Source organism: Penicillium oxalicum, chromosome III (genome assembly GCF_001723175.1).
Source record: "Penicillium oxalicum strain HP7-1 chromosome III, whole genome shotgun sequence".
NCBI classification, from domain to species: Eukaryota; Fungi; Ascomycota; class Eurotiomycetes; order Eurotiales; family Aspergillaceae; genus Penicillium; species Penicillium oxalicum.
Genome location: NC_064652.1, coordinates 617468 through 638742, shown reverse-complemented (window position 1 = coordinate 638742; position 21275 = coordinate 617468). Strand labels below are relative to the sequence as shown.

General features: G+C 50.8%; 8 protein-coding genes across 8 annotated transcripts; 3 read left to right on the top strand and 5 right to left on the bottom strand.

Annotated features, from left to right (window-relative positions):
* Positions 1 to 887: 887 nt before the first annotated feature.
* On the top strand, positions 888 to 2430 carry POX_c03705 (uncharacterized protein; the record flags this gene model as incomplete). The annotated part of the gene is made up of 5 exons (XM_050112595.1): positions 888 to 1110; positions 1169 to 1274; positions 1334 to 1386; positions 1469 to 1592; positions 1665 to 2430. The coding sequence occupies 5 exons, from the start codon at positions 888 to 890 to the stop codon at positions 2428 to 2430; spliced, it is 1272 nt and encodes a 423-aa protein (XP_049970151.1).
* A 428-nt stretch (positions 2431 to 2858) lies between these two features.
* Positions 2859 to 4904, bottom strand: POX_c03704 (uncharacterized protein; the record flags this gene model as incomplete). Its single annotated transcript, XM_050112594.1, has 2 exons — positions 2859 to 4351; positions 4469 to 4904. 2 exons carry the CDS (start codon positions 4902 to 4904, stop codon positions 2859 to 2861), a joined length of 1929 nt encoding a protein of 642 aa, XP_049970150.1.
* Positions 4905 to 5345: 441 nt separating this feature from the next.
* On the bottom strand, positions 5346 to 6507 carry POX_c03703 (uncharacterized protein; the record flags this gene model as incomplete). The annotated part of the gene is made up of 2 exons (XM_050112593.1): positions 5346 to 5772; positions 5861 to 6507. 2 exons carry the CDS (start codon positions 6505 to 6507, stop codon positions 5346 to 5348), a joined length of 1074 nt encoding a protein of 357 aa, XP_049970149.1.
* A 963-nt stretch (positions 6508 to 7470) lies between these two features.
* POX_c03702 (Major facilitator superfamily multidrug transporter mdrA) lies at positions 7471 to 9381 on the bottom strand (the record flags this gene model as incomplete). The annotated part of the gene is made up of 2 exons (XM_050112592.1): positions 7471 to 8943; positions 9013 to 9381. 2 exons carry the CDS (start codon positions 9379 to 9381, stop codon positions 7471 to 7473), a joined length of 1842 nt encoding a protein of 613 aa, XP_049970148.1.
* A 1896-nt stretch (positions 9382 to 11277) lies between these two features.
* On the bottom strand, positions 11278 to 11657 carry POX_c03701 (uncharacterized protein; the record flags this gene model as incomplete). The annotated part of the gene is made up of 2 exons (XM_050112591.1): positions 11278 to 11399; positions 11519 to 11657. 2 exons carry the CDS (start codon positions 11655 to 11657, stop codon positions 11278 to 11280), a joined length of 261 nt encoding a protein of 86 aa, XP_049970147.1.
* Positions 11658 to 14470: 2813 nt separating this feature from the next.
* Positions 14471 to 15121, bottom strand: POX_c03700 (histone H3; the record flags this gene model as incomplete). The annotated part of the gene is made up of 3 exons (XM_050112590.1): positions 14471 to 14748; positions 14808 to 14915; positions 15097 to 15121. The coding sequence occupies 3 exons, from the start codon at positions 15119 to 15121 to the stop codon at positions 14471 to 14473; spliced, it is 411 nt and encodes a 136-aa protein (XP_049970146.1).
* An 818-nt stretch (positions 15122 to 15939) lies between these two features.
* POX_c03699 (Histone H4) lies at positions 15940 to 16396 on the top strand (the record flags this gene model as incomplete). The annotated part of the gene is made up of 2 exons (XM_050112589.1): positions 15940 to 16306; positions 16371 to 16396. 2 exons carry the CDS (start codon positions 15940 to 15942, stop codon positions 16394 to 16396), a joined length of 393 nt encoding a protein of 130 aa, XP_049970145.1.
* Positions 16397 to 17732: 1336 nt separating this feature from the next.
* Positions 17733 to 19225, top strand: POX_c03698 (uncharacterized protein; the record flags this gene model as incomplete). The annotated part of the gene is made up of 3 exons (XM_050112588.1): positions 17733 to 17760; positions 18200 to 19126; positions 19176 to 19225. 3 exons carry the CDS (start codon positions 17733 to 17735, stop codon positions 19223 to 19225), a joined length of 1005 nt encoding a protein of 334 aa, XP_049970144.1.
* Between the last annotated feature and the right edge of the window lie 2050 nt (positions 19226 to 21275).

Sequence of the window (21275 nt, the reverse complement as noted above, 5' to 3'; positions counted from 1 at the left end):
TGTGATTCCCTTGTACATATGTCATCGAATATAGGTTGTGAGTTAAAAGCAACCTCAAAATATGTGTCCAATGTTTGGATTCTTAAGAATCCATGTCTACCATCCAACACCCCGATAGCTGTAGCTTCTATTAGCGAAGTATCCCGTACTCCATACCTACTGTCAATCTCACTTGAGAACCCTGGCGAGGAATTTTCCTGTGTCCCACGTTGCAATCGCCGACTCCTGGCTGTCTTTAGCCTTGACGCGGTGATACGATGTCATGACCAAACGTCCAGACCAAACTGCACTCGCCTTCCACATCGATGCAGAATATCCGATCTTCGCGTGCCAACCCTAAACTCGATTAGGAGAAAAGATCCCTTGAATCTGCCAAGTCCTGCGGTCAACTGCACGATAAGGATCCCCCACACCAGAGATAACAACAATCTATGCCTCCAAACTGGACAAAGTACTTTCTCATCATCCACTCGTCCGTCGAAAGTCCACCTTTTCGGATTCGTAGCCTAGAAAGAGTCCTCTGCCATGTGGTCGTGACCTCTTTTCCGGGCCTCCGTGTGGCATGATTGGTCGATAGCATTCTCCTTGGAGGCTGCCTGAGAATCTTGTCTACTACCGTACTGGGCTTATTTTGGTGATCCTTTACGGGTTTGAACCGGCATATAGAAGGTCATTCATCCTTTATGCTTCATTCCCTTCTTTGCGTGACATTCTTTTGGAACGCTCTCGGCTGAGTCGGTGTTTTATCTTCTGGAGGTCTTACGAAATACATCGTATGTTCTTCGACCGGGTTACGTCCACTGATGCCTTTGACAAATTAAGGACGAAATCAAACTTGGTTCTATTCGTTCTTGGCTTTACTCGGTCCCCAGCGAGCAGAAAAAACCATGACAATCCATTTGCTATTTGAGGAGCTCTCTTTTGCAGGTCTTCCACTGCGAGATCTTGTGAAGTCTTTCATCATGTTTAACCTATGCGCCTGCCTCATAGTCTTTGCATGGCAGAAATGTAAGTCTTTGACCCGGGGTACCCAAAGATCGAGCACTCCAGATCTCGACAAACCATCATCAAGACGAAACGACCGAGACAAACCCGCCAGAGAATGGGGAGGTAAGTGTCTTCCACACGTCTCAGCTCCGTTCGTGCCCTTAACGTTTATGTTGCCCAGTAGTATGGAAACCATCAGCTTTCAAGAGACCTCCAGCAAGCCCATACCCAGGGTGGGACATTCAGTCTTCCAAGCCAATTCCATACAGACCCTTTCGATATGGCCCGTGGGTGTCTCCCATCGAAAAGATCTCAAGTATCTTTATTCGCTGATTTCACATTCTAGCAAACACTTCGTCACGATGGGGCTGCGAAGCATGAAGTGGGATGAATGGATCGGTAAGGAATCCTTCACGGGTATTAAGAACTCGGCTTCACAGAGACCGCCATTGCTGACCTTCAATCCCATCGGCTTCAAAAGAGCTGGATAATCACTATCTCAAGTATCATGCAGATAAGAAGAGACGCATAGAAGAGCGAGGCGAGAAGTGCTTCGGCACTGCACCGGAAGCGATGGACGGGGCAATCGAGCTACTTGAAGAGCTGTGAGACCCTTTTCGCTCTCTACCACATATTTTCTTCTCCTGGCCACTCGCTGATGTTTCTTATCCTACCAGATGTGAATATCTCCCAGAGCGATATCCAACCATGTTCCAAAAGACTACCACAGGCATCACCAATACCCTGACAGGTGAAATCTTTGACATCACCCAACGACCTCTTCCCGAAGACCCAATGGCCATCGCAGCACGCTTGATCCAAGACGACCTCGCCATCATGGCGGAGCGCCCAGACGGCGAATACTACCTCCTGGCAGGTGCAATCCTCCTCTCGGGCTTCTGGCGTCTCAGCGACAAATTCGGCATGCCACTCTCCGAGATTCACACCTCCGGCAATGTCCCGCAATTCCGAGAGAAACTCGAACGCGGCATGATGAACTTCTTCCGTCGGCTCAAGCCTGAAGAGCCGGTGCTGCGAAACAACTATTTCATCCAGGTGGATGATGATCTAGCCTGGTCGCATAGTATCGGGTCCGAGGATTCGGAGGCTGTGTCGTGGAATACAGCGGCGAAAAATAAAGCCATTGAGCATCATTACTTCCGGTCTGAGAGACAGTCGCTGAGACGGTTGCCAAGATCCGGAGTGGTGGTTTTCACTATTCGGACATACTTTGAACCTGTCACGGAGATTGCGAAAGAGCCCTACGTTCCTGGTCGATTGGCCTCTGCTATTCGTAGCTGGGGGGATGATGTCTCGAGGTACAAGGGGAAGGAGAAGTATGCAGATGTCTTGTTAGAATATTTGGATCAGAAGCATGAGGAACAAGTCAAGGCAGGGCTGGATCTGGAGAAAGAGGAAGAACTTCGAAAATATCCCTTTTAACTCGAGTATCACGCAGAAGGGGTCAATGGACTTTTTTTGCTTATTTTTTGTTTATTTTTGGTAATGCTCACGGTTGCGTCCAAATTTTATTCTCTTAATTACCCAGGGCAGTCAATTCCTGCTCCGTAGTGGCTATGAGGCAGTGAAGGCTGGTCAACAACGGGAGCTGCACCGACCATTTCTCAGGTCCATCAGACCTGTCAATGCTGCTTTTTTTCAGCTGCTCATCCCTCCGTCTCTGCCGAGCATTCGCGTAATTCCAGCAGACAAGCTCCTACTAAACATCAATCGATTCCGCTATCATGTTCAGATCAATTTCAGAAGGAAAAGAACTCCAGATGTATTCCCGATGTTTATGTGCACACTTATGCTTCCATGATCATCATGATCAGAAATGTACTCTGAGTTGCTCCGAGCTTATTTTCATCTCACACGTCGGCCAAGGAACTGGTCCTTCGTCTGCGATTCCGATTGGCATAGTCCAGTTCACGTTCCTGCCTCCACGAACACTCATCTCGGAACTCGCAGATTCGGCATTTCCACGCATCTACAATTCCAACGCCCTGTGGGCTGCGCTGGCCGCGCCACCACTCCATCTGGTCGATCAAGTACGATGACATGCTTTGCGGGTCAAAGAGGAAGCACCTGCTTCCTAAGAGGCGTGATTCGAGCCCGGCTGTCGGCACTGACGATAGGAACCGTGCTGTAAGGACGGGGGAAAGGAGAGTCGGATAGTCTTGAAGCAACTCTGGTTGCTCCAAAGATGGTATTGAAGGTGCAACAGGCTCTTCATGCTCGGCAAATGTTGGGATGAAGGTGAATCGCAGTTGTTCTTTCATGTGAGCCCACAAAAGGCTGAGGGTACCATGGTTCAGGAGTATGCTGGTGGAATCCTGGCTGGCATTTGGAGATTTGAGGGAGGGACCAGATGCAGGTGATACTTGCGCCGGGTCCTCGGTGGTGGGAGCATTCTCCGCCTCAAGTTCCTGAGACGAGAGGGTATCGAAAAACTGATCGTTCAGGCCACCGACTTCGGAAATAAATGTATCGGTGAATGGCTTTTCTGGATCGAGATTATACCGCTCAGCGAGTAGTTCCATAGTAACATCATCACTCGTGGTCAGACGGTTGAGCATGTGGTAATAAAGCTGAAGTTGAAGTAAGGTCGGTCGAAAGGACGTGCTTTTCACAGTCGGAATCGACGGATTGGCTTTTGTTTTCACATCTGTCATGTATACCCGCGGCAATGAATAGACGGAGGCGGAGCTGATTTTCGAGGACGGCAATTCCGCTGGCTCATCATTTTGGTGTGCGAGATCAGACATGCGCTTCCCGCCTTGAGATGACGAAAGCAAAAAGTCAGATAGTGACATTTGATATTCAGGCAACGCCGCGCGGGACTTTTCCGTGTCCTCGTAGAAGCCGGCAGCGGTGGCCTCGAGCTCGGAATCGGGGCATTCATAGGACAGCTGGTCAATGACGCCGTTGACTAGCTCGCCATCGACCATACCCCAGACCTCTAGCTCTCGAGTAATGCCATATTCACGCAGCATCCTCAGACCCTGTATCACGTTCCATATCCGTAACCCCCAGGCATCCTCTTTCGTTTTGAGTTCGACAGGCACGGTCGTGTAGATCTCATCTTCAAGAGTCTTGTGTACGACGCTGCCTTTCTTCATAGCCGGTGTCCTCCTCTTCCGCCCGTGCTTGGTCAATGTGTACCAGTACTGCAACTCGCACCAAGCCGGAGAGACAAGATCGGTCACTGAGAATGCCTTGTTGGGTGGTCGTCGAAATCGCTCCACAGGTGTACGCGAATCCGCCGTAGGTGCGACCTGGGAATCTTTGATCCGCTCGAGCTCGCGTGCTACGCTGCGTTCACGTTCGCGTTGCCTCCCTTCAAGTGATCCGGGACTTTCTACTAAACGCTTCGGGTATGCCCCGTGTTAGTCTCCGTTCACCGGTTCCACGCATGTTCTTCAGCGACGGAAAACACAGTCGTGGACTGTTCTGCGTAAGAAGAGAAACGACTTCATACCAGTAGGCGAGGCCCTGTTGATTGATCTCTGGCTTGAGACCTCCACCGTGGGATTTCTTGGACTTGTCGGCCTAGACCAGTACTGCTGGCTAGAGCGCCTCCACGGAGAGCCAGGCTTCTCCCGGCCCAGGACCCTTGGAAGGCGAGCCCCCGGGCTCGTGAGAGCATCTTCAATATCCGCTGCAATTGCCGCTATCGTCGTGGGCTGCAAATTGTCTAGATTTGCGAGCGTGGCATCAATTAGTGTCGCAGATTCCCCGTGCAGGATGCGAGCTGACGAGGGGGTGGAGGCGCGAGGGTCGCGTTGCGTCGCGTGTTCTGCGACCGCTTTCGAGAATAAGTCATCTAACAGCTGCTCTTCATCAGGTGTGAAGTCTGATCCATAGTCACTCGACTCAGTCTCTTCAGGCCGTGGCGATTGTGGTGGGCAGGACATGCCTGCGACTGGACCGCAAGATCATGTTGGTGGCATGCAGGTTTGGAGATCTGAGGATCGCGGGATGCGGACGTCATGGGTGACCCCGTATGCTGGGGATTTCCTGATTCGACGACCGTCTACTTTCCAAACGATGATTTCAAGATCTCGAATTCTGTCATGATTTGTCATGAAATCTGCGCAAGTTGATTTTCTGGTTTTCTCTTTAATTGTCTTTTCTATGGAAAGAAACACAAAGCTTTTTTGAGATGTATATACAAGAAGAACCGCAAAAGGTCTATGTCTATAAAAGTGGTATCTACGTGCATGGAAACTGACAAGCAAAGGCGCAATGCATCCGATGCTTCGCAAGGTGTCCACCAAAGTCGCTAGCGCCGCGTAATGAATAACAATCATGACTTTCTGGGCCGAGCATCCAAGCGTCCTCAAGCTTGCCTTCTCCTATGCAGCAGCTGTGACAGAAGCCTGCTTCTCAGCCACAGTGGGCAAGCTGTGCGTGGGTTTTGTTTCAGCAGCCAATTCCGCCGCAAGAACCTCACGCGCAGCCTTCTGGTTCAGCCAGCTCAAATATGTCTGCCAGCCAACAGCGATGACTCCCGCAAAGACATTGCGGAACTGCGCTGGTACATACATGAAGCTGAATGCGGTAACAGCAGGCCAGAGCTTGACCGAATTGGTCACGCTGACGGGGAGAGCCTTTTTGAGGCGTTCCCAGGTTTCTTCGATACTGGCACCTGCCAGCAGAGAGTGCAGACTGAAGAAGTATGTGTTGAAGACGGGCGTGAAGCAGATTTGCTGCACGACGACTTTGGTCAAAATCGAGAGGAACTTGGAGGGATAGTTGAAGTTGTTGTGAAGGAACATGAACCTATCCAATGAGCACGGATCCGTCAGCTTGACCCAAAGTCGCGCGCAACTGGTTGACTACTTGTATCTCCCGCCGAGACTGTACTCACCAGTTGTATGAGGGGATGCTGGACCCTGCGCCGACCATCAAATGTCGCACAGTCCTCCACGGATCGTATCCACCTGCCTGGCTGACGTGCTCATCATCGCCCCCGCGATCTGTCTTGTCGGTCTGGCCTGCAACTCTGGTGGGTGGAGGTGGATCTGAAGGAAAGAGTAATTGCGCGCTCAAGTCTCCACATAGGTAGACCACGATGGAACTGCACAGTTGTGTCATGTAGGGTCTTCGCTCCTGCACTCGAGAATACCACCGGCCCAAACGTCCCACAGGACCGGCACTGATCATCGCACGCAGTCCTTTCGACCCGGTCACAATATTCGTGGGCCCAGGCGCCGTTGCTGCGCCCGCCGTCATCGGCACGGCCGAGGTCTTGAGCGGCTGCGTTACGGATGAGGATGCGCTCGGTGGTGCGGAGTTTGTCGCAGCGCCTGCATTCTCAGCGGATGCTCCTCCATGAGCATCGCAATTCTGCTCGAAGGGCTTCTCTGGTTTTGTAGATGCTCCGGAGGTCTGATTCCGTCGTGGTTGACGTATCCTTCGTAGCGGCGCTCGAGTGCCAGAGTTGACCATCCGCGGACGGATCATAAAGCCTGATGCTGACATCTGGGCGCCCAGACCCGTGTATGCGAGTCTCATCTCAGACTCTCGTCATGGGTGTGTGTAGAGGATAGGGTAACCTCCAAAGGGTGACTCTTCAAATCACCGGGGAGGAGAGACCGCTAAAGTTGATACAGGGTGACTCAGGTACAAAAGGTTGGGGTCGGACCCGATCCCGGATGTGGCGATAAGGTGGAAATAAGGAAGCAACCCGCAGCAATTGCTGGAGTGGGTTAAGGCAAGCATGCAAATGACTTGCCTGTCATTTCAACACACGGCAGGTAGGTGAGCGTGAACAAAAAAACGAATTTTGAAAAAAAAAAAAAAAAAAAAAAAAAAAAAAAAAGGGAAAGAAAATAGCACTTTTTACTTGTCCCGGCTGATATCGAAAATCTGGGAAACACTTTCCGGGACGCAATGATTGTCTAGGCAAGCGTTGTCGGCCATGCCGGCAATCGGCATGTGGTCACACCGTGAAATCCCGACGAGGTGACTTTCGACTAAACGTGCGTCGAGTTCCCGCAACCTCGGCTTTCATCTCAGAAAACACCTCGACCCATTCCCTCACTATAGGAAATCCGCCCGACAGACGGATGCTTACAATGCTCGTGCTTTGACTACAGAATCTCGGACATGTATGAAAATTGGATGATTGTGAAAGTGTAAAATTTCGGCCGAATCAATTGGCCAACTCCAGATCTATATGCAAATAGTGACAGGACCCGTGAAGCGATGAGTGTACGTCCAAATGCATATGCAGCCGACGCCAAGGTATCAAGAAACACAAGCTAAGAAAAACAAGTGGCATGCGCGCAAATATCCCAACATGACATGGGAAAAAAAAAAGAAAAGCAAACATGGGCAGACTTTTTGGTCATACATAGTCGGGGCGGTGACAAGGAAAGGAGGGGGTAGGATTAGGTTCGGTGACGTGGAAAGTAGGCGAGAGGTAGAATGGCGAGATGGGAAACATTAAGTATGTTGGTATAATGGGCAGAGGACTCATGCCTTGAAGGATTCCCGGGTGTTGACACGGTCAACAACGTAAGGATTGCCTTCGTAGGTAGCCACACGCGCCAATGACCCATTGGTGCGAGTGGAGTAGGTTGAATGGGCTCGTGAACGAGTTCGGTGAGCGGCAATGGGCTCCTCCGCGACGTGGGACGAGACGCTCGACAGAGAGGTCGTATCGGGGGCAGGCGCCTCGGTGCGATCAAACTTGGTCTCGTCATCATCCTCCAGCTCCTCTTCCTCGGAGGGAGAGCTTGCAGCCTGTTGCTGGATCTTGCGCATGAAGGCATCCGATTGCGCGGCGAACTTGCAGCGTGTGCGGATTGAGGCACCATATTTGTAGAACAAGAAGGGGAACGGCACACAGGCAAGCGCAAGGAAGGCCGGAATGCACGAAGCCCAGTGGATACCGAGGTTCTGATACATGTAGGTAGTGAAGAGGGGGAATGCGGCACCGAAGAGGGAACGCATGACGGAGTTGGCAGCCAGGACCGAGGCAGCAAAGATGGTATAGGCGTCGATCAGGTAGTTCATGATTCCCAGGAAAACGAGCACCATACCGAAACCAAAGGGCACTCCGGCGGCAATACTGGCCATGAAGTGGATGTCGGGGTAGTTGGTCCAAGCAAACCAGAACAGGCCGATTGGAATGGCAACGGAAGCAATCATCGTGGGGGGCAGACGAGCCTCTGGCGGCGCGAATCCCTCGTGCTTCTCCTGCACCTTGATAAAGCGCTTGTTGTCCCAGAGAGTGTAGATGACAGCGATCAGCATACCGACCATAATTCCCAAGAAAGCGAGACCTCCAATACCCGGGCTCCAGCCACGGTTAACTTGGTAGACAATAGGGAAGGCGGCGAACAGCATGTACAGGGTACCATAAATGATAGCCATATACAGCGACAGGAGGAAGACAATCGGCTCGCGGAACAGCAAAATCCAAGGACGAGAGAGCGCAATCTTGAACGACTCCTTCAGCGAGACCTTGCCCTGGTCAACCTCGATCTGGCTGCGGTAGATCTTGCCAGTCAGCTTGGAAAGCTTCTCGGCCCGGCGACGCAGAAGGACCGGCGCATATGTCTCGGGGATCAGAACCGATCCAATGATCCAAACAGCACCGGAGAAGAGACCCAAGAATCCCATCACCCACTTCCAGCCTGCGTTTTCACCGAGGAAACCACCGATGATAGGGCCCAGGACGGGGCCCAGGAAAGGCGCAGCAGCGAAAAGACTCATGGCGACACCACGTTGCTTAGCCGAGAACATATCGGCAATCACACCACCCGCGTTGGTGAGGGGAGAAGATCCAAAGGCACCGGCGAAGAATCGGAGGATGATCAACGTCCAAGCATTCTTGGAGCCAGCGCATCCAGCGTTGAAAGCAGTCAGGGCGGCATAAGTGGTGGCAAAGAGAATCTGACGTCCAAACAGCTCACTGAGGGGAGCCCAAAGAAGGGGACCAACCTAACACATTTCCATGGGCATGAATATCAACAGCGACGAGGAGAAGAGAACCTAGTGGGGCGTACTTACAGCAAATCCGACAACGAACAATGACACACCGAGAATGGCAACTTCGCTTCCGATACCAAACTCCTTTTCAATCTGTTGGATACCTCCAGAGTATGCCGAGGAAACCAATGCGACAGCCAGCGTCGCAATAGCCACCAGACCAGTGAACAACCACTTCTTCCCTTGGCTGAACAACATGGGATTGCGGGGATCATCGGGGATCCAAGTCACCACATACGGATCATCGTCGGTTCCTGAGCCTGGGTAAGGATGACTGGCGATTTGTTGTGTGACAACACCCTGATCGAATACCATGCGGAAATAAGGAATCGATGTTGGCAGTGTGGACTCGATCTTTTCAGATCCATTCTTCTCGTCGTGGCCCGCCATGGTGGGCACTGAGCAGACGCGGAACACTCTAAAAAGCCGTCGAAGAGGTCGTCTGAATGGGCGCTCGTATCGGGCGAGAGTCGATATAGGAGGTATGCGTTAAGGTCGGGATAGCGGGAAAATACAATATCGAGCCGACAGCAATGAAAAGAGGATCGAGCTTTCTTTTTAACAATAACCGGATAATCCGACTTATGCAACCGTTTGCGGGGAGGGGGCGAGGTCCGGGAGATTGTAAGTGTCGACTGAGGCGGTAGATCAAGCCGGATTCGGAAATATGTCGTGTCGTGACGGTCACCCAGGGTGCGATTAATTAGATGAGGACCGATAGTACTGGTGTAGAAGATTGAGAATCATGGTTTATTATAAAGAAATCGGTGGGGGAAGCACCCCTTTTTGAAGTGGATGAAATCATGGACTAGAAGATCGAATCGGTCTAATGCGATGGGTGATGGGGCCTAGGTTCGTGGCGTTTTCTTGAATTTTCAGAAACCCGCACCCATGGAGAATAAAACATGGAATCGACTGCTAATGCAAAAGGCCGGATATGCACCGGTGTTAGGTATAAGGGACATAAAATGGGGTTGTTGTGTCTCAGTCTGTGCATATCTGGTCCCAGAATCGGATTATTATTATGTTCGGGACCCCCGTGTCTCCGTGGTGGGACTGGTCGAGGACAGTTCGATGTACCGACTCAGCACCCTTGGTCTTCACTTCTGCTAAGAAATGCACGAGGTTTGACGCAAAGGTCCAATCAAAGGTGGGAAAATTTATGAAAACCAACGGGGACGAAGAGATCCGACCGGCGAAGAACGCATCATCACGCCATGCTCCAAGCTGATGTAAACGGAGTCCATGCCATGAGAACAGGGTCATTTTTCAGGCAGTGCATCTCTACACCTCCCACACCCCATGAGTCCACACAGAGTATAGTACATATTGACACGCAGTTCAGGATCATTCATGGTATAGATAACCCGACACTTTTTAGTACGCTGTGCGCCTGATCCCACGGACCCGTCATGCGGGCTGAATGCCATCGGTCATTTTCCCCTATTCAGAGCTACCGATCGTGGGCAAGTCTTGCTCAACAACTGGCTCTCCCATGCACAGCGGCGCAGAAAGGAAAATTCTAGCACCGGGTTCCATGGATAGAGACCCTAGATCCTGCCCTGCAATGGTGCCTGGTACTGGTCATATTTGACCAGGTCTGATTTCACCCTTATGACGCAAGCAACTGGTCGACACGTGACCTGTTGTGCATTCTCAGGCGCCACGTTTCTTTGGTGGCCCGGAAAATCGGCACAGGGCTTGGCAAAACTGACAAACCAGAGAAAAGTCAGTGTGCCACAAGGCTTTCGTAACTTACTACATGCAGTAGGGTCGCGCGAAGCCTCGGTTGTATCCGCCAATGTGCATCTGGGCGCTCAGATCTGACTCGGTGGAATCGATGGTCCTGGCTCACACATGAGTAGTAGCTGACTTCTAATGTACATGAATGTATGGAGCCGGGTAGATTATCTAACTGCCTCCGACCGTACCAAAGTCCTGATTAATAATCATCCTTCCGATCGAAAACACATGGTTATCAGTCCCACTGTTCCACTTGGACTGGATGATTGAAGCCTTCGGCAAACCATGCTTGCACTCAAACCACTCGTGTGGGTATCAATCAGAAAAAACTATGCATCCGATCGCCAATATTCACAATGAGATGTGTTCACTTTATGGTACATTACGCGTCAAGGAGAGTAAATGCGCACCTGGAATGTGTTCTTTCTGGTGCTGGATCAAGTCAAAAACATCAACGAGCGGAGAGGAGACCAGTCCAAACAGAGCAACAGACCACTATCGATAAGACTGTATAACCTGTCAACTCTTTTCTATACCCAGGGATTAGCTTTGTGCGACTTCTGCTCTTGAAGGTAATCTAACATCACTCAGGCTTACACGCCTTATGTAGATATCGGGTTCTCGCCGGTTCCGATGAGCTCGACACGAGCGCTTGCCATACCTTGCTTACCGATCACTGTACATCTCTCTTTGTGATATCGTTATCTCTATGGGGCGTAGCTCCTTAAAAGTCATTGATAGGCAGGGACAGCAGATTAGATTCAGAATTAGATATCGGAGTTACTGGAAGTATCGAGTGGACACGGGCGGGTCGGAATCATAAACACTGCATCCGAGGCCCACGTTATGATCGAGGACCATCCGTGCATAATTCTGAGCCCCGTTCCTCCATGTGCGAGTACCACAGTCAAATGTGCATCCATGACTAAGTTATTAGGGGTAACTACCTAGGCACCACGCACTCGCTTTGGTAATACAATCTATTTCGGGCAATTTCTGTCATCCGAAAAAATAGTCAGACCTGAGCCCTGCTGGTGCCGAATCAGATAAGATCAATATCGTTCTAGGGGGCTCTCGTGTGTCTCTGCTGGATCCAGTGTCCGGCTTGAATCATTCCATGCCTGAATTCGCAGGTGGCCACTACACACGCCGTGCGACAGTGCAGGATCCTGGTGGCTTCCGACTTGTCGATAAACGGGCACCCCGCTCATATTTTCGAGATTAAAAGTCGCTCCTGTCAATCATATCCTCGATCATAGTTTCTCTTCCAGTGTATGGACCAGGACCCTCGTGTATAATATGATTTTCAGAATCAGCCATGCGAAGGACCGCGGAATATTATCATTTGACATTGCAAGGTGCCACCCATTAGCTGGTGTGATGGAAGCATATTATTCAATGAGATTTTATTCACAAGTGTTCTTGCCAATTGTTTATGATATTGACTTGTGGATCTTCCATCACTTGCGTATGGGATTTTAATCGGAGAGTTCTTCATCGAGTTGTGGGCTCCCGCCTCCATCCGCCGTGTATTAGGTTGTATATCAGGCCGGCCTCCATGGGCGCCCGTCATACATACAAAAATGGACACATAGGAACGTATCTAAGCAAGCTATTATGCACCCTCGAGAGATGTGTACGTACAGAATTCTCAAGGTAAAACAAATTTGGGTTTTTTTTAAGACTACGTAGTCATCGTCATCTAAGCCCGGTAATATTGATGGGCATAGCCAGTTTGAAAGCCGGGCAAGTCCGGCACTTGGTCAAAGCTATTGATAGGTGGAGGCAGCTAAGGTAGCAAGTTGCAATTTCAGTCCAAATTTGTAAGAAGATACACGACGTCATCGAGCTACAGTCGAGTCCAGACTAGCCTGCCGAGCACCATAGTAGACACGTCTTTGAGGTAGAACGATGCTGATCAAATCCAAGGCAGGCTTGAGTAGAGTGGGAATACACATCGAGTGAACATCTACCCATTCCAGTAGAATTGTATAAAAAGGTCATTGTACCTCTTCAACTAATTGCTTACGACCTTAACAGGGCGATTTCCATAAAGGAAACCATTGCTTCCTTCACCTCAAAGCAATCGAACACCACCTATCCTTCCTCCAGTAGCCAAATCTCTACCTCACCATCAAGCATCCAGACCCTCCACGAGGGGACTGTGGAACCCGTCTCTTACCTATTTTTGGGCCGCACCTATGTAACCTCTTTGCTCAAGATCTACCGGAAACACCGGGAACGCATCATCGGGAACAGGGCACTAGTGACTTGGCGGTCATAGCGAGACATCGCCGACCACAGCTTCTTTCAACGCAGAATTGATGTTATTGTTCAGCACCCAGAAATCAAATCCCCCACCAGCCGAAGCGCAGCTTCACCCAAGGAGATTATTCGGGTGGCGATCATAATCCGTGAGACTTCCGAGACTGAAGCCCCTTTTGCACCGACATTTAGATGGCCCTTGAGAACAGAGTTTCGGACCCCGTGGACACCAAATCCAGCCAGGGATCAGCTCACAAGCTGGGCACACACTCAAGCACGACCGAGATTTGATTCATCAACACTTGCTGCCTGAGGCTGAAAGATATGGATCTGTAAAGGCAAGCAACACTGCGGCTTCGCGCTCCGTTGCCCCACCCTGCACAGATGTCACGCATGAGCGATCATGTTGACAAGATCTCGTTGATCTCGCTCTTCAAGCATATTGATGATTCGAGACTTATACCACGTAAAAGCCTTGAGTCCCTTGAATGTCAAACTCTAGTTTTTACTCGACCTCGGCCCCTGGTACATAAAGGATCAGAAAATTAAACTACCCGAGCGTCAGAACAGGAGTGCTTCATCGTGATGTAGGCCTAAGGCAGAAAGGTTAACCCCACTGCTCTAGCAAGCCTTCTGATGGCCCGAGCGACTAGAGGCAAGTGCATGGCACATGTTCATACTGTCGCGCATCAGTAGCTTCAGTTTCCCGGCTGTTTGCTATTGGAAACAGCCTTTGATGCCCAAAATTTGGAGTGTAATCTCATGCCATAGCATCGTCACCTTGAAGAGCGTCAATTGCAGCATAACATGATAGATTTGACTGCTCGTGAGATCTTCAACACTGTGAATCCAAGTGAGACTGAGTATGGATTCAGACGACTCGGCCCTTATTATTAGTCTGGCAGTGGACATGAGAAAAGGTGGGTACAACATGTACAGCCAGTATGCGCGACTCGAACACCGCACAGCGTATCCAGACGGACCCAGTATGGGATCAACACCAAGGTCTCAGACGCAAGACGCGAGCGTCACGGACCCACTTTGTCGGTGCCCCAAGACGGCGCGAGCACGGTGCAGACTGAGGATCTTATAAGAGGGAGAGATCATGGGAAGTTGGCTTGAATCATAGAAGATCGCATTTCAGCGTCTGTCATGAGATGGTGTGCGCTAAGACACCAGAATAAGAGGGTAATCCTTTAATGTACATGCCCATGACTGAACCATCCCAAATCCCTGAACCGAGATGGGGAGGGGAGGGTGGCAGTAACATTGATTCACGCAAGAGAGTAAGAAAAGCAAAATTCAGAAACAACCCTTTGTTCCGAAACCCATTTGATATTCGAAGAAGCAAAAACCCGTCATGTTGATCGCCAATAGTCGTGATAAAAAGAAAAAAACAGAACCCCGATCGCCTTCCCAGAAGTTTGTCAACAAGAAACACAGCCCATTAGAGGATTAAAATGTTTTCCATCTAAGAGCGCTCGCCACGGAGGCGGCGGGCCAGCTGGATGTCCTTGGACTGGATGGTGACACGCTTGGCGTGGATGGCGCACAGGTTGGTGTCCTCGAACAGGGAGACGAGGTAGGCCTCGACGGACTCCTGGAGGGCACCGATGGCGGAAGACTGGAAGCGGAGGTCGGACTTGAAGTCCTGGGCAATCTCACGGACCAGACGCTGGAAGGGGAGCTTGCGGATGAGCAGCTCGGTGGACTTCTGGTAGCGACGGATCTCACGGAGAGCGACGGTACCTATTGATTGTTAGGCTCAATGCCATGAGTGAAGAGAGTTGAACGTTATGGAAACATACCGGGCTTGTAACGGTGGGGCTTCTTGACACCTCCGGTGGAGGGGGCGGCCTTACGAGCAGCCTTGGAAGCGAGCTGCTTACGGGGAGCCTTGCCACCAGTGGACTTACCTATTGATGGGAATGAAGGTTAGTGATGAGTTGCTTTGACAGAGACGCGACGCGACGGAGCCTCTCCACTTGTCCCAAAGAGGAAGTGCCACGAGGGGCGGCACGACCAAGATGTGATTATCATGTGGAGATAGAAACGCCAGATGATGATAGAAATCTGTGACGGTAGTGATGAACTTACGGGCAGTCTGCTTAGTGCGAGCCATGTTTGATGATGAAAGATTAACTTGGTTGATGAAAAAGAGGGTTGTTGATGGGTGTCGTTGAGTGGATGGATGAAGGAGGGAAGAAGCGGTGGGTGGGGGGAAGGTATTTGTAGCAGTGGCACTCAGGGTGGTGATCTGGTGGTATGTGGGCGGGCCAATCATAAAACGCGCCTTCGGATCACTCGTTGAAGTGATTAAGCAGCGCTCAAAATCACGGGACCTGATTGGCCTTATCAGTGTCTAAGCGAGCAAGGCTCGTGATGTAGCCAATCAGGGCCCAGGATCATTGATCTAGAATGCCATGCTTGCCAGATGACTGATCTCCACGCCAGAACGGATGACTGGCTTAATTGGAATAATGGCGATTATTCTCTATATCGTATTCTAAGTCTGGTGTTACTCTCTCGTCTCTAGGGGATCATGGGCACATAATTGGACCGTGGTGGGCAAGATCAATCCAGATCAACCGTCGTTGGAATCACTGGATCACTGGATCACCAGAATCACGGGAGGAGTGACTCAGCAGCGCGAGAGAGCCGCCCGCTCGGGGCAGATCAGTGGCCCTGGCGGATCCGTGCTTCTGATTGGCGGATCCTGCGACTAGCGTGTGATCCGACGTGATTTGGGACTGAGTACCCCAGCAGTGGCTTCTGCTACAAATATCCTTTTGCCCCTCCGCCTTCTATCTCCCTTCTCCCCATTCATCTCCCAACGACCTTCAAGTCTCCCCACCTTCAAGACCTTTCTCCCTTTTCTAAACTTCAACCTTTTTTAACTTCATATCATCATGTCTGGTCGTAAGTCTTTCTGAATCCACAATGGCATCTTTGGTCATTGTATCTCGCGTCTTCCCCACTTGGAGACGCGTCTCCAAAAAACCATTCAACTCACGCGTTCTTCTCGTTTTAGGTGGTAAGGGTGGTAAGGGTCTCGGCAAGGGTGGCGCCAAGCGTCACCGCAAGATTTTGCGTGACAACATCCAGGGTATCACCAAGCCCGCTATCCGCCGTCTCGCTCGCCGTGGTGGTGTTAAGCGTATCTCCGCCATGATCTACGAGGAGACCCGTGGTGTTCTCAAGACCTTCCTTGAGGGTGTTATCCGTGATGCTGTCACCTACACTGAGCACGCCAAGCGCAAGACTGTCACTTCTCTTGACGTTGTCTACGCTCTCAAGCGCCAGGGCCGTAAGTTACTCTCGATCTCCGTGTCGTTTGGGATAAACACGTCTCTAACGCGTCATCTTTCCAGGTACCCTCTACGGTTTCGGTGGTTAAGCTTGTCATGTCTTCTCTCTCTTTTCCGGGCTGTTTCATGGTATGACGGGACGTTGGGGTGTTCACTGCTTTTCTTTCACAACTGTCATGGGTCTCTGGGTTTTGATTTTGTTTCTCTCTTACTACGACTACCAATTTTCGCGTCCCCTGTGGGTCTACAAGTGTTCGACTTTTGGGCTTTTTCCTGTATCATAGCGGCCTTCCAACAATTATGGCTGGCACCACTCTCTGAAGTGGGGAGGATCGATGATCCGATACGAATACAATCAACTGGAATCTACCATAATGATCTCATCCTTAATCTCTGTATTCGCTTGTTCTGTATCAACTTCCTAGCTTGTGTGCGTTCTCCGCACGGGTCTGTTTGACGCGTTCGGTCGCGTCGACGGCCATGTCGGTCTCGCGGTGTCGCGTCTGCGATCGTTCTGTCACAACTTCTTCGTGTACTCTTCAATTATCTTGACCTGGTCCCAGGGACCGCCTATCGTCCGATATTCGTCTGACTACCAACGTAACGCTTAATTCGATTCTACGCGGCCTTAGGCTATCACTTCATCGATTTCTCAATGGTAATTTCATATGTATTGCGGTCGTTTAAATGCTGCTCGTAGCCTTGATGGCACCGTGGCCCCGTCTTATGCACCTCCGGCCGGGGGCATAAGTAATGGCCGAGCATGTCGTAGATGGAGCGTCCGGGTACCTTCCCCGCTAGGCGTAAGGTTGTATGAAAGTTTCTATTGTATCTGATATTCAGTTGTGCTGGCTTGGTGTATGGATTTGGTCGAAGTATGGATGTCTTGTCCTGTATTTGGGTAGGTAGTTGGTGGAGGTGTGTTCCATTCGCAAGGGAAGTTGTTCCAGCACGGGGGTGGATATATATCCAACACTCGGGTAGGCTCATGGACCACAGTCTATACTTATGGAGAAGCACTTGCCGAACCATCTGCCCTGCCCTTCTCCAATTACCCACCATGATGACGAGAGTACACAAACATGCCAAAATCTAAGCTATCAAACTCGGGATAAAGATACAAACCACACACAGAGAGCCATCGACATCAGGAATATCGGTCGAAAAGCATCAGTTACCGATGGGAGGGCCAATTGGTTGACCCAGTGTTCCGCCCAAGGGGTTCAACCCTGAGTTTGAGGGGTTCAACCCGGCTTGGCGCTGGACACTGGCAGATGGAGCGAATACTCCCGCTCTGCAACTAGACATACCCCTACTACAATCAGCATGAATGTGGGAGCACACTCCAAAGACTGAGGGCAGTGTACCGCAGACTGCGTCACAAAGAGAATGCAAGAGTTACTTGAAGCTCGAGTGACATCAAAGATGCCCAAGCGTATTGCCAGCCGCCGACGTGAGTTCAGCCTCACGCGTGGACACCGTTCACGCACGCCAGCGCGCGCAGATACGCAACGCCGGGGCCATGCTTGATAACCCCAAAGCACCCAGCCCCCTGGACGATAGCATCTCTTCGGATGGACCAAAGGAACTGACCCATGAAAGTCCCAGTGGGCGATCGTCACCACCACCCGCAATGGAATGGCGCACATGGTCCTCCAGGTACCTTGTGGCCGAGCAGTATAAGGGGACCTCTTGGACCATGCTGATCAGGGTTCCGCAAACACGCCTGAATTAATCAGTGACCCAAGACTGAATTGATTGAAATGACTGCATTCACCTCAACTCGTTGCCCGTCTTCGCCGATATCGATCAAAATGACCACAGATACCAGTTGAGTGCCCGACCACGATCCAAAGCCATCACGCCCAATCAAAAGCTGACACCAAGAAAAGACATGGAAGGGCGCCCATCATGCATCGGGGGCACAATCTTCAAATCATCGGGCAAAGAACAATCAACGACACCCTGGGCCAAGCCGGAGCCAGAAGCAACCTCGACATGCCAGTCGTGCCCGGACAAAGTCCAATATGAGGCGCATCTGGCACCACTGGCCCGCGACACAACGGTGGGAACGACGGAGCTCCTGGAACTGATTTTGCTTCAGCTCGACACTAGGTCGATACTCAAGGCGCAGCAGGTCTGTCAAAGATGGCGCCAGACGATACTCCACTCAGTTCAACTTCAACAGGCCCTGTACACTAAACCGGCAAAGGGCAGCCCAACGAAGCGCACCATCAACCACCTCATGGAAGAAACCGTGCTCCCTCAACTACTGCTACGGTCAAGGAACTATGTGATACCTGGGAGATGGCCCAACTTTGAGCCATGCTTCCGCCCAGAGGCAGGGTGGAGGAAAATGCTTCCCCAACAGCCCCCCGCATCCTCAATCGGGGTGATTGAAATCGAACAGCATGAGAAGTACCGCTTCTCCAAACTTGCCGTCAAGCCTGGATCACTCAGGATGGAGCATATCCTCGAAGCAGTGGAGAACGGAGTGTTGATGCCTACCCCGAATCACAGGGTATTCTGGACGACCGTTGCCCGATCTTTGAATTTTGAGATCTGGGGTCAGAATTGGGTCCCAACCGATGAATCGTCCGAAGAAGATACTTCGATCATACCTATCAACTTTGGCGTCGACTGGGACACGCTACGACTGGATATCGCTTCTACGTGTCTAGCGCAGGCTGACTGTGACATCGTCGTTGTTTCCGAGTGGTCACATCATCTATTTCAAAAGAAAAACTGCGGCTGTCAGAAAACGTCGCTGGATCATTGGCTTGAAAATAGCTTTGGCCAGTGTGATGTGCTCACCGCACGTGAGTCACGGAGTCATGTTTTCAAGGCAGGCACCGTCCCCGTGCTCAGGCGATTGTGTGAAAGGTGCTGCTGTCGTGCAGGATTTCCACGGCGGTTGAATGTCTCTTGACTGTCTCGATAGCGATAACTGTACCCCATTAATGCCCGCCATGTCACATCCAAATTTCAATTTCCAATGAAGTGTCCCAATTCAAGACAGAGCAGATTCCGTGGCCCGTTGAGAGGCACTGCGTCCACTCTTTGTATTGATGGGGATGCCTCGATGGTGCTTCCAAGATAAGAATGTGATCCGTACACCCATGTTCCGTGCTCAAATCGACTGCGAAGCTGATGTCAAATGATTCACACGACCCCGAAAACAAATATACCGGACTCGGGCAAATGACAGCCACAAGTAGTATGGGCTGCAAAAACACACGTCGCGAAGAGCTAACAGAAAGGGAATCTTTCCTGGGCTCTTCACTTGACAAATATCGTCGCCAAATGACGGTCAAGGTTCTAGTGTCTCTGTAAGCACCATGGGATCTACAACATTCGTCTCCAAAAGAGAGCCAGCCCGCAGCATCGTCTAGCACAACCACTTTGCTAGTCTCAGCTTCTACCCTACTAGATTGAGCAACACATATAAAATCACCTAGGCAGTCCAGATCGCAGACGTCCCGTGGGTAATTGTATTCCACCACCAGCACGCGTGGGCAAGATTGACACTAACGCTGCCATCAGATTGCTTTGAAGCTACCATGTGCAGCGGCACCGCAGACAAGACACTGACCATGCGTCTCTTGTCCACTCCTGACCACGTGGGCTCCATCTTCGATGCCTGCGATCTCAACATTTTAAGTTTTCTATGCGGCCCCAGCCCGTTATTGATACAAAGTCGAAATCGTTTCGCCCGCGATTGACGATTCGGGACAAGAGCCCAATGTATTACCCTGGACTCTGGAGACTCGTGAATATGTGTCCAGGTGAGCAGTCTGTGCGAACAACAAGACGCATGACTGGAGAAGATCTTCTCACACCATACCACAATAGCACACAAGAGATGCGAGATCACCATCCTCGATACTGTATCATTCAGGCGCCAAGGTCCTCTTTGTTTTGCACAGACAACCATACAGTACATACGTGCGGTACACATTTACAGTAGTTTCTGCTGTAGCTAGCGCAGCCACATTATTGCAATCACGATATCTGCAAATTCCGAGCCCCATCCCCTCAAGCCAAATACCAGCCACGTATACTATCTAACCCCTTCGAGCGATGATATACCGAACCATCCCTGGTCACACTGCCTCAAGCCCGTTGAAGGATTTCGAAATCTCGATGATCTACAGGACACTGTGGAGTACGGTAGATTTCGCATGTGCAATGAGGAGGTCTACCGCATGGCCCACTGTACCATGTGACCCATACTCCACGGACTGTACGCACCTACCAGATAAGCCATCTGGTCTAGTTCCGGAGTGCGACAAAGGCACATCATCTCTCGTACCTTTGATAGGCTTGTGAAACCTGGAGCCGAGTCCTGGACCGTTCACCACGGAGAAGATGTGAGTCATCGCGGTTAACTTCGGAAACGGCGCATAGCCATATTCAGGTCCTTTTCAAGGTGCTCGAATATTCGACCACGCGGTTGACAAATTCTTTGGAGCTTCAATGTCCACCTGTGATGCTGTGTCGGGAGTGCAGGATGGACCAATTAGCACCGAGACGGCCAACAAGGTTAAGCATTTCCGGGTAGACAGATAATCTCGTGACCCGGAACCCCTTCATGCCCGAGCGGTTTCCGAACGGCTTAGTAAATGCTTTGCAAGACAGTCTGAGGAGCCAAGCTGATTGGTCGATGAAATGTGGCTTGCTTGCGCGCGATTCAACACCCTTCCGAGACACCGAGACAGGTTGATGATTAATGACAAAAAATGCCCACGGACGGGGCTCACATTTGAGTCATACGAGAAATTACATAGCCTCAAACTGTCTCGTTCTCGTATACAGTAATCATCGATACCATTATGTTTGAGATGTATACCGTATTTCTCTCCAAGTGCAAGTGAGTAAAGTACCAATCAGAAAGCAAGAGCTTAATAGATCGACATTCCCCCAGGATTGACACTGTTCAGAATCTACAGTCCACATTGGCTCATGCAC